The 16,093-nt window shown below is 49.3% G+C and overlaps 1 protein-coding gene and 1 non-coding gene across 4 annotated transcripts in view; both read left to right on the plus strand.

Annotated features, from left to right (window-relative positions):
• Positions 1-16,093, plus strand: part of TBXAS1 (thromboxane A synthase 1) — a 157,718-nt gene that overhangs the window by 99,105 nt on the left and 42,520 nt on the right. For all 3 annotated transcript variants that reach the window (XM_069461447.1, XM_069461449.1, XM_069461448.1), the window contains one exon: positions 4,067-4,381. In XM_069461447.1, coding sequence (XP_069317548.1) covers positions 4,067-4,381 — 315 coding nt within the window. The remainder of the gene's footprint in view (positions 1-4,066; positions 4,382-16,093) is intronic.
• Positions 7,202-7,331, plus strand: LOC138377720 (small nucleolar RNA SNORA70). The gene has a single exon (XR_011231875.1). It is a non-coding gene; the product is annotated as a small nucleolar RNA SNORA70 (small nucleolar RNA).

Consider the following 16,093-nt stretch of genomic DNA (forward strand, 5'->3'; position numbering starts at 1 on the left):
ATAAATATGAGAGAGGGGTTCAGGCAACTGTCACTCCCTCCCGCAGTCCCTGACCGCACGGAGGGTGCTGCTGCAGAAGTCGTGGTGAGGGCCCTCTGGTCTCCTTAGCATGCTTCACGGGAGACCCGGAGTTTGCTTTCCTCCTTACAGACTTGCACTACGCTTGGCACCCAGTAGGAAGCAAGTAAATGTTTGTTGATTGAACTTGGCTATAAATAGAAAGAAGAGTTTTCAGTGTGATGAAAGATAATTTCAATCCTGCATACGCTTGTGCATGTATAAGGGCCTTGTTGCATTAGAGTTTCTGAAAAGGAACAATGGCCCAAATGGCTTTTCCTTAACTGACTTGTACAAGATGGCACTTTAACAGGGGGTTCTCCACTGGGTAGCTCAGAGGACTTCATGAGGTCCGATTGCTAAGGCAGTGGCCTAGAATGAAATCGGGGTTAGTTAGTGGCTTGATACACGGAGAAGCCTGGGGCAGCAACCTCATCCTGCCCAGCCTGACACTGCGTACATGCAGCACACGTGCTGGATCTGGAAGGTGTGGGAAGGTATAGACAAGCTCATGGCACCTTGGTCCACACCACCGTGAACTCCACTTGAATGCCCTTGGAGGTGGGGGAGAAGTTGGCCACTGGCATCCTTGGCCTGGCTCTGAGGCCTGAAAGTACAGAATATTCTTATCCAGGCTCCTGCTGCTCAGCAGAGTGCGAGGATGGAGCCTAGGGGAGCAAGGATGAAGAAAAAACCATTTCCAAACCTCTACATTACTATAATACAAAGGGCTGTCCTTTGAGAGCTTTGTCACATACGTACACAGACACACACATACACCCCTAGCTTGGCTGTGGAATCAGGCTGAAATTTTTAAAACTGTTGCACCGAATGACTTACTAAGAGGTGAGAGGTTATTAAAGATCCAATTACTGGGATTGCCTAGAGCTTTTCCTTTTATAAACTCTAGTGCTATTTGTTTCAAACAATGAGTTGATCTGAGAAAAACCTCCCAACCACAAATCCAGGACTGCCTGTGTCAAGACAGAGCTATACGGTTACTAAGAAAACTTGCTTTAAAACCATCTACACTCTGTATACATTCCATCAAGCAGATGTGTGTTTGCACAGTGAAAATGCAGCACAGATGTTAAAAGGTAAATATTTTTCTAAGCTCTAGCCGATGGGTGGATTAGACACCTACATCTATCAGGGTGCGTATTTTGCTTGGATATAACCATAAACCAGCACTGTTTCGGTCCTAAATGGGCAGTGTTCAGATAGCCTCCAAGACGCAGTGTGAATAAAAGAAACCCGTCTACACTAATGTTCCTCTCCAATTGCGGGGCGGGCCCTAGAGAGCGGCTTTTTCCTCTGGCCTTTGTATCTGGAGGTCAAGGCAGATTTCTACAAGACTCCAGTGGCCCATTAGCAGTTTGTCTGAGCCGGGGTAAGAGGAAAGGATGCCAGCCGCAGTTCTGCCCCTGGAAAAATACACAGTGTGGACGCGGCTGCGCCCTCCCTCCCATCATTTCCCCTCCCCCAGCCCTGCAAAGCCACAGCCAGGCCTCAGGGACCACAACTGTATGGCACCCCAAGGAGTTTCAGAGGGATGGATTGAGAGGTCTGGGGGTTTCCTGGGGTCCCAGGCCGGTGGCCAGGGGCTGAGGGAGCAGAGGGTGCTCACTCCCACCGAGTGGCATTTTGCCCAGTGCTGCCCCCAGGGAGCAGGGCTAGCAGTGGGACCACACCAGCCACCCAGATGCTGACCCAGCAGCAGGAGGGAAGCCAGAGAAAGGCAGCCTTGGAGGGTGCTGTTTGGAAATCAGAATGAGCCAGGGCGGCATGAGGCGGCCATCCATCCCCGCCCTTTGCCATTTTCTCAGCCGTCACAACCCGAGCAGGCTGGTGGGTGGTTGAGGCCCTGCCTCCTCAGCCTCAAGGTTTGTGACACCCACAGTCTTCTCCTTCAGCACTGCTGGGACCTCAGCAGACCCCTGCCAAAGTCACCAAGCTGTGAAGAGTAGAGCTGCAAAGGTCTCATGATGCAAGGTTCCTGCTCTAAATAACAGGCAGTTGTAGTCAAACCCAACACCTCCTTCCTTAAAATGCATTTGTTGCATCGTGTTTTTATTTGTGGAATTATGGATTGCACACTTAACACACACTCAGCACAATAGTAGGCACAGCGTAGGGGGTGAGAGTGGGGATCCTGCCCTGGAGATGATTAAAATCTTATGGAGGAAAAACGCAACGACACATAAAATGACGACAATCTTAAAAGATGGAATTCGGGGCTAATGTGTGTGGCATAGATTATTAATGCAAAAGAAATTCAGAAGCCAGCGAGTTGAGAAAATGCTACAACTAGTAAAGTACTTTGAAATTATAATAGTTTTCTGTTGGTGGTTCTGATACTCTTCCTTTGCCATTTTAGTCCCATAAACTTCAGAAAAGAGCAACATATTAAAGAGCATTTCAAAGAAGGGGTGTGCCAGGAATACACTTTGTTAACACTAAAGTGATATAGAAATGCTTCTATTGTTACAATTAGTGGTGGTAAAAATGTAAAGAATATGCAAATTACTCATTAAAAAAAGGTAGGGGAAATGGTAAGGAAGCTCTAACCACTTACACGGGCCGGGGATTACCGAGGGGAAAAAGTGAACAGATAGGAAGAGACTAGGCCCGGGGACACAGAAGGCACAGTCTGCAGACTTTGAAGACAAGCTTCACCAAAGCCAGTTTCCTCCCCACGCCCCAGTTCCGTTAACTTTCTGCCTTGTGAGCAGCACCTCCAGCTGCCCACATGAGCCCTAAAGTGTGCGTAAGTGGACAGTGGAGGCCTTGCTTTTGTCAGATTTCAGTGTGAAAATGTCAGTTCTTGCTCATGGTCAAAGAATAGTAAGGCAGACACACCATAGTAAGGCAAGCATGAAATTGAGGTTTACTGAGAAGGAGATAGGATTATAGAGCAAGAGCCAGATATAGGTTTACAGAGTGTGAAACATATACCACAGATGACAACCGGACCCATTGTCGCAGCAAAAGGGGAGCAAAAGGAAGGGCAAAAAGGGCCTGCTTATGTTCTGTGGCCTGTTTTGTAGGGTCTGGATTGGGACCTCTCTTGGGGTTCAGAGGTCACCATGGAACCACTTTGATTGGACAGTTGGGAGTCACGTGACCTGAGTCTTATTGCACATACAGGTTGTTCTAGGTCAATTTCCGGACTCTATGCTACTTACGCTGCTTGGCCCTTGGGCTAGAGAGTCCTCTGCATTCTTTTGCAGCTGGTGCGAGAAGTTCTGGTTGGCCGATTAATAGGGTGTTCCCTCCTCCTCCAGGTATGGCAGTTGCTTGGGAGAGAATTAGGGTCAGGCAGGACCAAGATGGGGGCCTGGGGCCCACCCTTGTCCTTCTTCCCAGGTGGGGCAATTGCACCAAAGCAACAGCACCCACTTTTGTCCCTAGGAGACCTAGAATCCCTCACTATCTACTTAACACTTTGATGTTTTAATTGTTTTATTGTTGGAAACCAAACCAACCAACCAACCAACCAACCGGCAGTACAAACCTGTATAAAGTAAAAAATAAAAGCTCCCTACCCCTGTTTTCCCACCTGCTCCAGCTCACTATGAACTGCTGGATACGGACGTTGCTAAATATTTTCTATGCATAGACAGATATGCATTTTTATACATACATTGCACATTACTGTTTTCACAGAAATGACAGCCCACTGTGCGTGCTGTTCCGTGACTTGCTTTTTTTGACTTAACAAAGTGGCTCGACTTTCCAAACCAGCCCAGACAGCTCGGCCTCATCCTTCCTAAAGACACCTCTCCCCGCTGCTCTGTGCCGCGCCCGAGTCTGTGCAAGCCGCGCTCCGCTGAGGGACACCCAGGTGGTGTCCAGGCTCTTGCCACCTCAGATGACCCGAAACCAGGATCCTGGCTCCTACTGAGCTCTTGAAAAGCTACACCCACATATCCTCTTCCTTTGCTCTCCAAGAAGCCTCACTTCTGTGACTAGAAGGCCAAAATATGCATTTTCTTCTTTTGTCCTTCAGAGGCGGAGAGACTTCCTCCAAATGGTCCTGGATGCCCGACAGTCTTCCAGCCCCGTGGGTGTAGAGGACTTTGACATCGTCCGAGAAGTCATCTCCTCTACCCAGTGCAAGACGGAGCCTTCCCGGCAGCGCCAGCCCAGAGCCCTGTCCAAGCCTTTGAGTGTGGATGAGATCGTGGGCCAGGCCTTCATATTCCTCATCGCCGGCTACGAGATGGTCACCAACACGCTCTCTTTTGCCACCTACCTACTGGCCACCAACCCTGACTGCCAAGAGAAGCTTCTGAGAGAGGTGGACCTTTTTAAGGAGAAACATGTGAGTACAAATTGGGCCCCGTTGCCCACACAATAGCCACAGGGCAATTGATTTTGTGTTTGTAGAAGTGAAACTTATTTTAATAACTTGCTAAAGTCGCATCCAAAGTCTCTAAGATGAGATGGGAATGTTCCCCAGCTTCTCCATCTCCGTGGGTTAGCAAGTAAAAGGGAGTGTTGAGAACAACAGAAGAACAAAAGGCAAATTGTGTACATACCTTCCCTGTCTGGGCCAGTCCATGAGGCCAGGCCTGGCTTGTGGCGGGGCTGCAAAGTCCCAGGAAGGTGTCAGGGTTCAAGAGCCAGGGCTGGGGAGGAGGCAGGGCTGCCCGGTCCTCTGCCAGTGTAGCTGCCAAATGGAGGGAAGTGTGCTGAGTCCCAAAAAGGAGCCAGCTGGAAGGCAGGAGAGGACACAAGACGGGCCAAGCTGATACAGGGACAGAGACTGGCGAGCTGACGGGGAGGTCCTCAAATGCAGTACGGTGAGTTGGGACCGGTCAGTGCCAAGTGCAGGTTCCGGGCGTTCCTTGTAGATGAGGTGCTTTTGGGTGGGCTTGCTGCGAACTTCACAAGGCGGCTGAGCAAGGCGACTTTCTTACCTCGTTTTTCTCTGGGTGCCTGTGTGTGTATCGCTTTGACTTATGAGTTGTGAAAGAGATTATTTTAAAAATCTGTGCTTTAAAAGGAAGATCGCTATAATGGAATCCTCTGTTCTGATATAATTATTATTGCAGTCACAATTTTGGAAGGTGGCCTGTTCTGTTATTAGAGCCATTAGAACATTCTCTCACACAATGAGGGAAAGCCGCTTCCCAGAAATTCCACTTCTTTATCCTGCTGGGGAGGTAGAGCAGCTTTTAAATCTTTGAAAACTGCATTCGCTGTTACTAATTTCCTCAACTTTGGGCTCCACATGAGCTTATGGTCAACTTCAAGTTCTGTGTTGTTATGACAACTGCCAACCCGGGGCTCCCCAGCCCACTGCTTATACAATTGATTTTTTGAGCAAGAGTTTATATTTATCTTTATTACCGTTCAAGTCAGTCAAAATAATTTTGAATCTTGATTCTGCCATCTGTTATATTAGCAATTCCTCCAGCTTTGTGTCATCTGAGACTTACTAAGCATGCCTCCTATTTCATCCAAGTCATTGATTAAAATGTTGAACAGGATAGGGCTTCCCTCAAGATTGACATTGATCCATTAATCAATATTCTTTGGGCATGGAGTCTCAACAGGCCATGAATCCAAATAACCCTTCCACCCATCTTATTCTGTTTTATCCGTAGTTGTTTATTTATTTGTTTTTAAATTGAGGATGGGGGAGGGGAGTGGGCAAGGATGATTGGGGTATCACTTTACTACAGGAGAAGGAAGGGGAGCTGGAAGACACATCTATTAGGATGCATTTAGTTACGGGTAATAGAATCCCAACCCAAACTGATGTAAGCTAAAACAAGATAAAAAACAAACAAAGAAAAAACTCTTAAATTTGTATTTATGAGTACACGTAATCGAGCAGCTCAGGACTAGATGTGGCTTCAGGCAAATCTTTATCCAGGCCTCAAAGATGTGCGCAGGTCCCAGGCTCTCTTTCCGGTTCTTGGCCCTGCTTTCTTATCCTGGCCCCTTTCTCAGGCATGCTGTCCCCTCGAAGCCCCAGGAACCCTGCCTAGGGTGTCCGGGACTACATGCTGCCTTGCTCGTAACGTGGAGAAGAGAGGGTCTGTGGCTTAAAACCCTCAGCAAGAGTCATGAGGGTCACTCTGACCAGAATGCTGAGGTCAATGCCGGCCCGTTCTTGAACCAATTAATGTGGCCGGGGGCGTGGGGGCACCGGTGGGCGTACTCCAAATGCGGGGTCGATCAAACTCATGTGACTGAGAACTCAGGAGGGTGACTTCCCAAAGGACACTGTCCTAGGAGGGCATTAGAGGGAAGTTCAGCCCTGTGGTCTCAAATCAGAAGGGAGGTCAAATGAAGGACTTGGAATCATCCAATGAGCGCCACGCTCTAAGAGGCAGAAGTCAAGATCTTCACTTTCAGGGAATTTAATCGCCAATTGAGAAAATAAGTTATGCCTGTGAAACAATAGCTCCCTTCCAAACAAAACCCTCCAGGGAAATAGAAGACAGTAAATCATCAAGCCTAGAACGTGTGGTGTCATTTAGAGAGCTCCCGGGCTCTAGAAGCCTGTTGCACCAGCCACAACCCAGTCATACCTGATCGTGAACCCGCCAGGAGGACACAGCGTTTGCATTCGAAGGTCCTCACCTTGGCATGGCCTCCACTGGCCATGACCTCAAGGAGGGTGAAGCTGCCTCACCAAACCCGGGCCTCCTTCAATCCCCCAGCGTAGGACTGGGGCTTCTTCCCCAGACGAGCACCTCCATGGGGTTGTGCAGAATGTCACAGGCACTGAGACCCCATGGGCAAACAAACAGATCATAGCAGGTCAAGGTTTTCAAACTTTAGAGCATATGAAACAATCTGGGAAGACTGTTTAAAATCTATATTCTAAATAACATGGAATTCCAGGGCCTTGACCCCAGGAGTTACGATTCCATAAGTCGGAGCCGGGGCCCAGGAGCCACATTTCTAGTGAACAGTCCCAGGGACTCTGATGCAGGTGGCCCCTGTTTCCACTCTGAGAAGAGAGCCTTAGACTCTTAGACCCCTCTTCCAAGAAAACACAAGGTCCAAAGCCCTGCCCCAGCCATGCAAGCCCCCAAGGTCGTTTTCGTTCTCTAGGAAATGGTTGGGACAGTCTCTGAGAAATGAGAATACCTAGAAGTTGTCTTTTTAAAAAAAATACTTTTAGCTGCAGCCAATTAAGCCCACGGTGCTCCTTTCCTCTCGGGCCCAACGTGCAACCGCTGCAAACAGCCCCCTTGACAGTGTGCGCAGCCTGTGGCTTCTGCGGGCTGCTCGAAGGGACCCCGGAGACAGCCCTTTCCCCTGTGCGCTCATGTCTCCGGCCTGGCACTGTCCATGCTGGAGAACAAATTTAAATAAAGAAATAAATACATTTGGCAATCACAATAGCAGCACACAGCGTGCCCACTCAGTGGACATTTGTATGCTTTCTTTTCTTTCTTTTCTCTCTTTCCTTCTTCTTTCATTTCGTTTCATTTCCCTTTTTCTTCCTTTCTTTTTTTTTTTTTTTTTTTTTACTATAATCAGAGCTCTGTTAATATGGGCCATCTGTCAGGACATGGAAATGCAGATTAGATGTTCACACATTAGATATTTTCCTAAAAATATTCCTGAAAATTTGCATGTAAAGTATGACTTGTTATCATTTTCCTGCTGGTTTCCATTCAACAAATATTTCTTGAGTGCCAGTTAATGCCGACTGCGGGGCTCTGTAGACCCTGCGCACAAGGATGCTCTGGTCTAGCTGTTCCGTGACATCCCCAACAGAGCGTCCCATGCCTCATTAGATGCCGTCCCTCGTACTTGTCAATGAGACTGCTGCGTTTTTGCTCTGGAGTTTCTTGTCCCAAAGACATTTCCCTTTACAGCAGTGCCCTGTGAGGCTGATGACAGCTATGTCCCTCCCGCAGGGGAAAGAGTGGCTGTGTGAGCTCTGTGAGGACTCTTCTGAGGACAGTGCTGGACGTCTCAGCCCAGGTGGGCTCCGGGAGTAGTAAACCCCGGAGTCAGTAAGACCCCGTAGCTCCAAACTGCAGCGGGCAGGGCTGCCTTCCTGTGTGGCCTCATGCAGGGGCTCCAGCCTGTCACTGGGACCCAGGCTGTTCTCTCTCCCCGTCTCTCCGCTCTGGTGGCTCCGGGCACACTCCGTTCCCCGGCAGGATCTCCCCGAGTGGTCTCACGACAGCTGTGTTACTAGTGCTCAAACAGTCTGAACTCAGTGAGGTACAAATAGGAAACAGTGTGGTGTTTTCTCCAATTATTTCCTTTCGATGAGCCATCATGGCTCTCCTTTCCCTTCCCTTGATGGTACCCAGACAGATCTCAAAGGTTCGGGTTTAAGCATTAAAAAGTCCAGACCAGTCTGGTCTGGTCCAGATGAAAACTTCAGTCTCAGATGCAATTCAACACTCTCCTGTCCCCTTAGCTCGTGCTGGCGGGTGGCCTGAGGAAGCCGCCCTGGGGAGGGGTGATCTGTTCCCGCACTCTCCTGCCCTTCCCCTGCGAGGCCCCCCTTCTCCTCCAGGGATTGGGGCCTGCAAACAGATCCCCAAATCCCTCCTTCCTGCGGTTGCTCTCAGCGCCTTTCCTGAGGTGGCCCCGGATGTGGAGCAGACGCAGGAGATACTCAGAGGGGAGGGACATCCCTGCTCCACAATTTCCTGACAGGGAGATGGGCTCCAGCTCCGGCCACCAGCTCCTGTGCCTGGCTGCTTGGTGGGGAATCAGCTGTCTTGAGCAGGTTACTGGCAAGACGGCTCAAGCTGTGATGCCTTCCGCTGTGTCCACGGGGAACACACATCTTGGCCGCACCAGGGGTGACTGCGCCCTCAGCCCTGCCATCTCTCTCCAATTACTTTTCCTTTGCTCAAATAGGCAAAGAGGGCAAATTGGCAATTCTGCTGCGTAAGAAGACCACCAAGCAGAATGAAACGCCAGGCTGAGGCAGCTGCCCCCATCACCATGAGTGGTCCTTTGGGGACCCCCTTCCTTGGCTTAGGATGGGGTGGCTTGGGAAACACTTCTGTAGGCCAAGGACTGCTTGCTCTGACAAGTTTTCCTTAAATCCCTCTAAAGTCTATGCAAGCTGAAGATGGGGGTAGTGGAGAGCAAGTTTAAGTCCAGCATGAAGAAACAAGAGTCTCTGTCCTGAAGTCTCAGCAGAAGTCTCACTGCATCTTAGTGACAACACCCATCCCTCAACCACTCAGTGGGCTCAGGGGAATATCATGCACTGAGGGGCTTAGACCCGGGTCTCTCGCTCCAGCCTGGAGCTGTTGTCCTGGGAGGCGCCTCACATGAACCACTCAGACCTTAAATAGGGTAGGGGTGAGATCTCCAAATCCCTTTTCCTGAAAGTGGGGTACATGGCTTCTGGGTAGCCAGAAAACAGTTGTCCCCCCATGTACGTAGAGTCCAGGGTCCCTAGACTAGAAGCTCCCACTTTCAAATTTCTTATTATGTGATCGTGCTCACCTTCCCTCTGAACTTTTACAAACTAGCTTTCCAAAATCAAAAGTATATGTCCAACAGTGCCTAGAACTGTCTCATTATTGGCGTGGCACTTCATACCAAGTGTCCTGTGATTTCCGCAGGGCCTGTCTACCCAAGTCGGCAGGTCCTTATTGCAGCTTCTACCATGCAAGGAGTGTAAACAAACGTCAGGCCTGAAGGTCAGTGATTCAGATGCTCTGCTTTCAACAGAATGAAACTTCTGGCACGTGGAAGAATGCTGGGCATCATCTCTGCACACGTTTTACAGCCCACGCGTTCTGCCTGGCAACAGTCCATCTCCCACCACCTGCTGTCACCCGAGTGGTCTTGTCTGTCTCTGTCCCTTCAGGTTATAGATTTTAGTTCAGTTTCTAGAACAATTACAATCCGCTTTAAAATTCATGTGTCCAGGGCTACTTTCTAGGCCATGTGAGTTTTCTTCCGAATCATCTGGCTTGGGAATTTTGTCTGGCCTTCCCTCCTCTTGTCTCACCATGAAAATTCAGTTTAAAACCTTCTTTCTCCAGTCTCCCAATCTCTTAGAGAACTCTCCCTTGTCACCATGTTGCCGTAGTCATATTGAGGAAGAGGTACGTGCATTAATTTCAATAGTGGAGGGCCAGGGAAGGGTTGGTACCATTGGCAATATTATCAAATTGAAAAAAAACATACCAATTATTTAATAACGCCTTTGTCATGTGGATGCTTCATTGTGTTTGCCAATATATAATTTTGAAAAGGATGAGAGGGGGAAAAAAAAAAACAACTTCTTTTCATATAAATTGTTTTTGCTATAGCTTTAGTACTTTATGTTGAAATTATTGACTTTTGATCTGGCTAAACAATTCTCTTTTCTTCTCTTTGGTGCCAGACTGTGCCAGCCAAAATTTATGACCTATTTTCCTTCTGCTTAATTTTTGTTATAAATCTGCTGTGCAGACCCAGTTGTAAATTTATCACAAACTGGATTGGATTGATATACAGCCTCTCTTTAGGATAATTTGAACACAGCTATGCCTTAGAAGGAAGGCCAAATTCTTAAAACTTCTCTTGAAGAGCTGCTTTGTAACCATTATAAATATCTAATTAAAATACAACTTACTCTTTCTTTCTCTCTTAAGGATAAAAGAACATTCTGTGCTGGTTATTGCAGCTGATTAGCTCATGCTGCTAATGTGTGCAAGGTTGGGGATTTGTTCTTGAAGCAGCCAGAGGATCTCAAAAGGAAAAAAGCATATTCTGTGGTACAAAAAAATAGCCATTTTACCCCCAACCAGCTATTTCGTAAATACATGTCCTTTGTTTCAGGGGGAGGGTTGGGTGAACAAATGTGAATAGCTTAACACAAACGCATTCTCACCATGGGAAAAAAATGTCTCCCAGTTTGCATCCCTCCCGGGGTCATTCTTCGCACAGGGAGAAGGGCATGGTTAACTTTGAGATCAAATGAAAACCTGGAAATGGGTTTTTCCCTATTGGGAAGTTTCCTCTCCTTGGCCCAGGTCTGCTGGGGTCCTGCTGTCCCACGTTTAGCGGGGGCCACACAGGGCTTAGTGGTTCTGCTAGATCCTTCCCTCGCCTGCAGATCCCATAGCAGGGTAAGACAGCACAAAGCAACAAGGTACAAGGAAAGAGGTAGGAACAAAGAACAACTTCCAGCCCTAACGTAGAACTATTAATATAAAACAAAGAACCAGCAGTGTGAGGGTGGTGGCAACAGCCACCAGCTGGAGCGTCTCAAAATGTAACGTGCAATGGAATCACCTGGGATCTTGTTACACCTGCAGATTCCACGCTGCAGGTCTCGGGTGGGGCTTGGGGGGTCTGCATTTCTAACAAGGTCCCAAGTGATGCCAATGTTGCCCGTCCGTGGCCCACACTCCGAGGAGCCAGGTTCTAAACTCTAAATACCGCATCTGTGTCAGGTGAGATGTATGGAGCAAGTATTTATTCCTAATGATAAAGTACTGATGTTCTGCACTGATTCACCTTTTGTTAATAAATCTCGATGGTTTCAAGATTATGCCAATAACAGTGATGCCACTCTAGTGAGTGAGGGACACAGTGATGCAGGAATTACCCAATCCTAATACACGTTAGAGGTGTTTTTATCCTTCTAAATTAATCCGAAAATCATCTTGTTTCCTTAAGTAATTTTCTCCATGGTGGGAAGCTATGGGGAACTTTCGAGTTGATTTAAAGTCATCTTCAAAGCAGAGGAAGATGGCAAGCAGAGCCTTCTCTCCGGACACGTGTGTGGACTGAAGACCACCACATCCAACGGGACCCACCAGGCTGGCCCTCTTGGGCAGGGAGCCCCGCCTGGCCCTGAAGCTCCCGTGAGGAGCCCCTGGGGTGCACACTAGCTCCGGGTGCCATGTGAGAGGCCATGCCGAAGTGATGTGGCCAAAGGGAACTTGCCCTCGTGCCATTTCTCTGGTGACCTAGAACAGGATCTACTGTTTTCATACTAAGGAGTAGGAGCCTAAGTGGAGGGACCTTGAAAATGTATCCAACTTGCCCACCCCCTGGCCTTCTTTCTGGAAGTGTCTGACCCAGGGAAGTAGCAGCCCAGCCACAAATACCAGGGTAGGGCAGTTTTCCCAGCCTATGGAGAAGGGATCTCTGGCTGTGTACCTGGAACAGTATCTTGAAGTTAGGGTTTGTGGCTGCTGCTGCCAAAGCCCCAGCTCCAGAAAGAGGGCAGGATATTAGGCAGGCTCTTCAGTACCCCACCAGTGGACAACTCAGGAGTCCCCAAAGCAGGGTGACCAATGGATCTGGATCAGGTGGCAGCGCTTGGGTTTTAACTACCCATATATTATTATATACACAGAATGGTCTTAGTGATCCAGGTCGTCTGCCCGTTTTCTTCTTGGGGACACCTGTGGGAAGGTAGTCATCTGGGCTGTGAGTGAGTGCCAAGACCTTCCTCTGCCACCACCCAGAGCCCCAGCCTCTTCCACATTCCTAGAGACACCCAAAGCCCATGCCCACAGTGACCCCCAGGGAAACTGCTCCCAGGGGCCCCAGCAATGGCAGCCACATCCCAGGCCTTGTGCCATCCGGGAGCTTAGGGACCCATGCGACTCTCCCTGCCTCCCCGCTCCTCCCTCTGCCTCCACCCTGCCCATCTCTCTGTCTTCTTTCCTCTCTTCTCCCTGCAATGTTCACGGCACTATTTAGTCTTCCCCTCTCTCTTTCCTCTATTCTTGTTCTGGCTCTATTCCCCAGGTCCAGAGAGCCCCAGAATCTTCCCTGCCCTGCTTCCTGCCCCAATGCCCACTTGGGAGCCCCCAGCCATCCCAGAAGCCTGCAGTTGGACACAGCAGCCGGTCCCGCGTGCGTGCAGCGGGGGTGGCGGGGAGGCAGGCTGAAGAGCAGGAAGGACTTGCAAGTGTGTTTTCCTGGGCTGCCTGGCGTAATCAAGTGTGGCATCTCAGCACTTTGAATTTTTAGCAATTAATGCTCCAAGTCCCCCCTCCCCGAGTCCCTGCAGAGCACAGGGAGGGGGACCTGCGAAGAGCTGTCCCTCCCGGGAGCAGCCGCACCAATCAGCATACATGTGGTGCCTTTCATGTCGCAAATCAGAGTATTTCATATTCAATAGCTGGGCCTCCAGAGGGGCTAAGCTTTGCTAAGCAAATAAGCTGGCGGGGTCAGTTCACATCAATCCAGAAAAGCAAGAATTAAAAATAAACTTGGGAAAGTTGACTCCACAGGTGAAGCTGAGCGTTCTGTGGTGCACTTGGCATTGAGCTAGATTCACAACTGAATGGCTCGTTTATTTAACTACTGTTCATATTATGGGCTCTTAAAACATCAAAAGAATGGGTTTTATTCCCAACAATTAGCTTTTGAAGTAAAAGAATAAGCATATACACTTTCTTTCTTTTTCTTTTTTTGAGACAGGGTCTCGCTCCCTTGCCCAGGCTGGAGTGCAGTGGCACAATCATAGCTCACTGCAACCTTGAACTCCTGGCCTCAAGAAATCCTCCTGCCTTGGCCTCCCAACGTGCTGGGATTACAGGCATGAGTCAGTGCGCCTGGCCCCCACTTTTTAAAAAAAATTTCCATGGGACTTTATTGACCAAAGCCACTATAACACCAGTGAGGTAGGCACTTCAAAAAAAACCTTCCCATCAGCCCATCACTTAAAACTTCACCATTAGAAGGGCCTTCCTTTATCCGTTATTAACACGCCACTACTCTTGGGAGGCGGCTAGCATCGAGTCCCCACTAGGATGTAAGCCGCACAGAGCAGGGACCCGTTGAATACACCGGTAGATCTCGGGGCCTAGAACAGTGCCTGGCACATGAGAAATGGGTGTTGAGGGGGTGAGAGGATGGATGTGGGCTCACCCTTCTTTTCTAACTGGAGACTGACTGAGCGCAGGTGTGAGGTGGGGAAGGGCAGGGAGCCATGCTGCGGAAAGCACGTGGGTCACTGCATCTGCCGCACAAGGGGCCCGGTAGAGTCAGAGCAGAAGCCACTGCCCAGGGAGATGGGGGCAGGTTGAAGGCCATGCTACAGCCCCACAACGGTAGGACACTGCAGAGACCCATGAGCTGATGCCCAGAACATGTCATGCCAGGGGAAGGGGGAACCTGGGCCCTTGGGCACCAAGGGGACCCTAGGGGCCAGTCTCTCACCTGGGACAGATATCTGGATGAAGGTCATGTGGCTAAGCTTGATTGCTGCCAGGAACGAGGAACTTCCTACCTACCATCCCGACTCTGCTGACGTCCACCCCTAACCTGTGTCTCACTCCCCTTCCAGCTCATGGCATTCGAGTGTCCCCCGAAGCCAGCACATTACTAGCTTCTGCCTGGGGGCTACCTCTGTGCTCACAAGAGCCAGTCGCTGGACACCTCAGAGCTGAGAGGGAGGAAATTGGGAAATCAGTAGAGAATAAGGGACCTTTCCAAAATGTTTGCTGTGGCCCAGACACAATCAATTCACCCTGTTTTCTGGTAAGCCTGTTTTGCCCCAGGACTGTGGGCAGCATTATGCTTTGTTTTGTGGGTTTTTTTCTCTTTTAGATCATGTTTAAAACCGAATATGGCACATGTGAAAATATCCACTACAAAAGCCCGTTAGTCCAAACATATAAATATTGCAGATCAGAAGGGATGTTTGACTCCCCCATGAATTGCAATGTGTAAGGTTTATAAAGTTGAGCATTTAGAAATCTGTCTTTAAAATTTAAATATTTAGATTGGGTCCCTAGGACACAAAAGGCAATGCCTGTTTCTCACTCGCTTAATTTGATTTTTCCCCCCCTTTTGATAGCGCAAGTTGTTTTTCAAAGCCTCATTCCTTGAATGCTCCCTATAGGAGGAATGTAATTAAACTCCACCGGCCTCCCCCCGCTGGGACCAGACAGGGGCCAGAGCCGTGGGGAGCACAAAGCAGATACCTGCAAAGGGGCCCTTATTACAAAGAGGAGAAGAGAATCAACTGCCCTCTGGGTATGAACAGGAAGTTTTAGAAAGCCACCCAGGCTCTTTCTGCAATGGGCTTCGTCTCCAAGACATTTTAATTAGTAATTTAAAACTGGAAGGGAGAGGATAAAATCCTCACCCCCTTAGCTGTAGGTGAGAGCTTCAACTTGGGGAGGAACTGGTTCCGGTGGCTGAGAAGGAGTGAGTTCCTGGTGTTGACCAGGGTGACGGCGGGGTGGGGTGGGGTGGGGGGGTTCTTCTTCAAAAAACCAGAATTTTCTATGAAAATGGCATAGCTACGTATTGTGGCCTCCATCAGTTCCTGTGTTTGGGGTCACTTAATCTCTTTGACAACTCTATGAGCTCCCTGATGATACCATACCCATTTTTCAGACAGAAAAGCTAAGGAGCAAAGAGATTATGTCAGTGATTCACGCCACACTGCCAGTGAGTGGCAGCTCGGGCCCAGTGTGCTCTACTGGCCCCGGTAGAAGGAGCACCCAGGTCCGAGGGCTCCCTCCCGGGCTCGCTCGAGCCTTCCCGCTTGGGCGACGTGCCCCATGGTCAGAGAGGGAGCTAGGTGGGGTCCCAGTGTGGCTGGGCGCCCTCTCTCAGCATGAGCTTCCTCGCCCTGGTACCCGCCCAGTGTCCCAGAGAGACGCAGTGCTTGCCCTGACGGGGGTGAGAGCCACCTTTACGGAGAGGGACCTCAAACACAGGGACTGACGGAGGCCACGTCACGTAGCTATGTTTATTTATGGACCCTAAACTAAGTCTGTTACACACAAAAGCCAGCTTGATCCTTACGATAACCTTATAAAGCAGGAGCTATCCCCATTTCATTGGTGAGGAAGGAGAGGTTGTATTAGTCAGGGACCTCCAGAGGAAGGGAACCAATAGGGGAGAGAGAGATTTGTTTCAAGGAATTAGCCCACGTGTTTGTGGGGCCTGGCGTGTCTGAAATCTGTAGGGCAGGTTGGTGGTTTGGAAACTCAGGCAGGAGTTGATGTGAAGTCTGGAGGCAGAACCATTTCTGCTCCAGGAAACCTTTTAAGGCCTCCACCTGACTGCATGAGGCTCCCCCATCTTATCAAGGGTCATCTCCCTTCCTTACATCAGC

Source organism: Eulemur rufifrons, chromosome 29 (assembly GCF_041146395.1).
Source record: "Eulemur rufifrons isolate Redbay chromosome 29, OSU_ERuf_1, whole genome shotgun sequence".
Classification (NCBI taxonomy): Eukaryota; Metazoa; Chordata; class Mammalia; order Primates; family Lemuridae; genus Eulemur; species Eulemur rufifrons.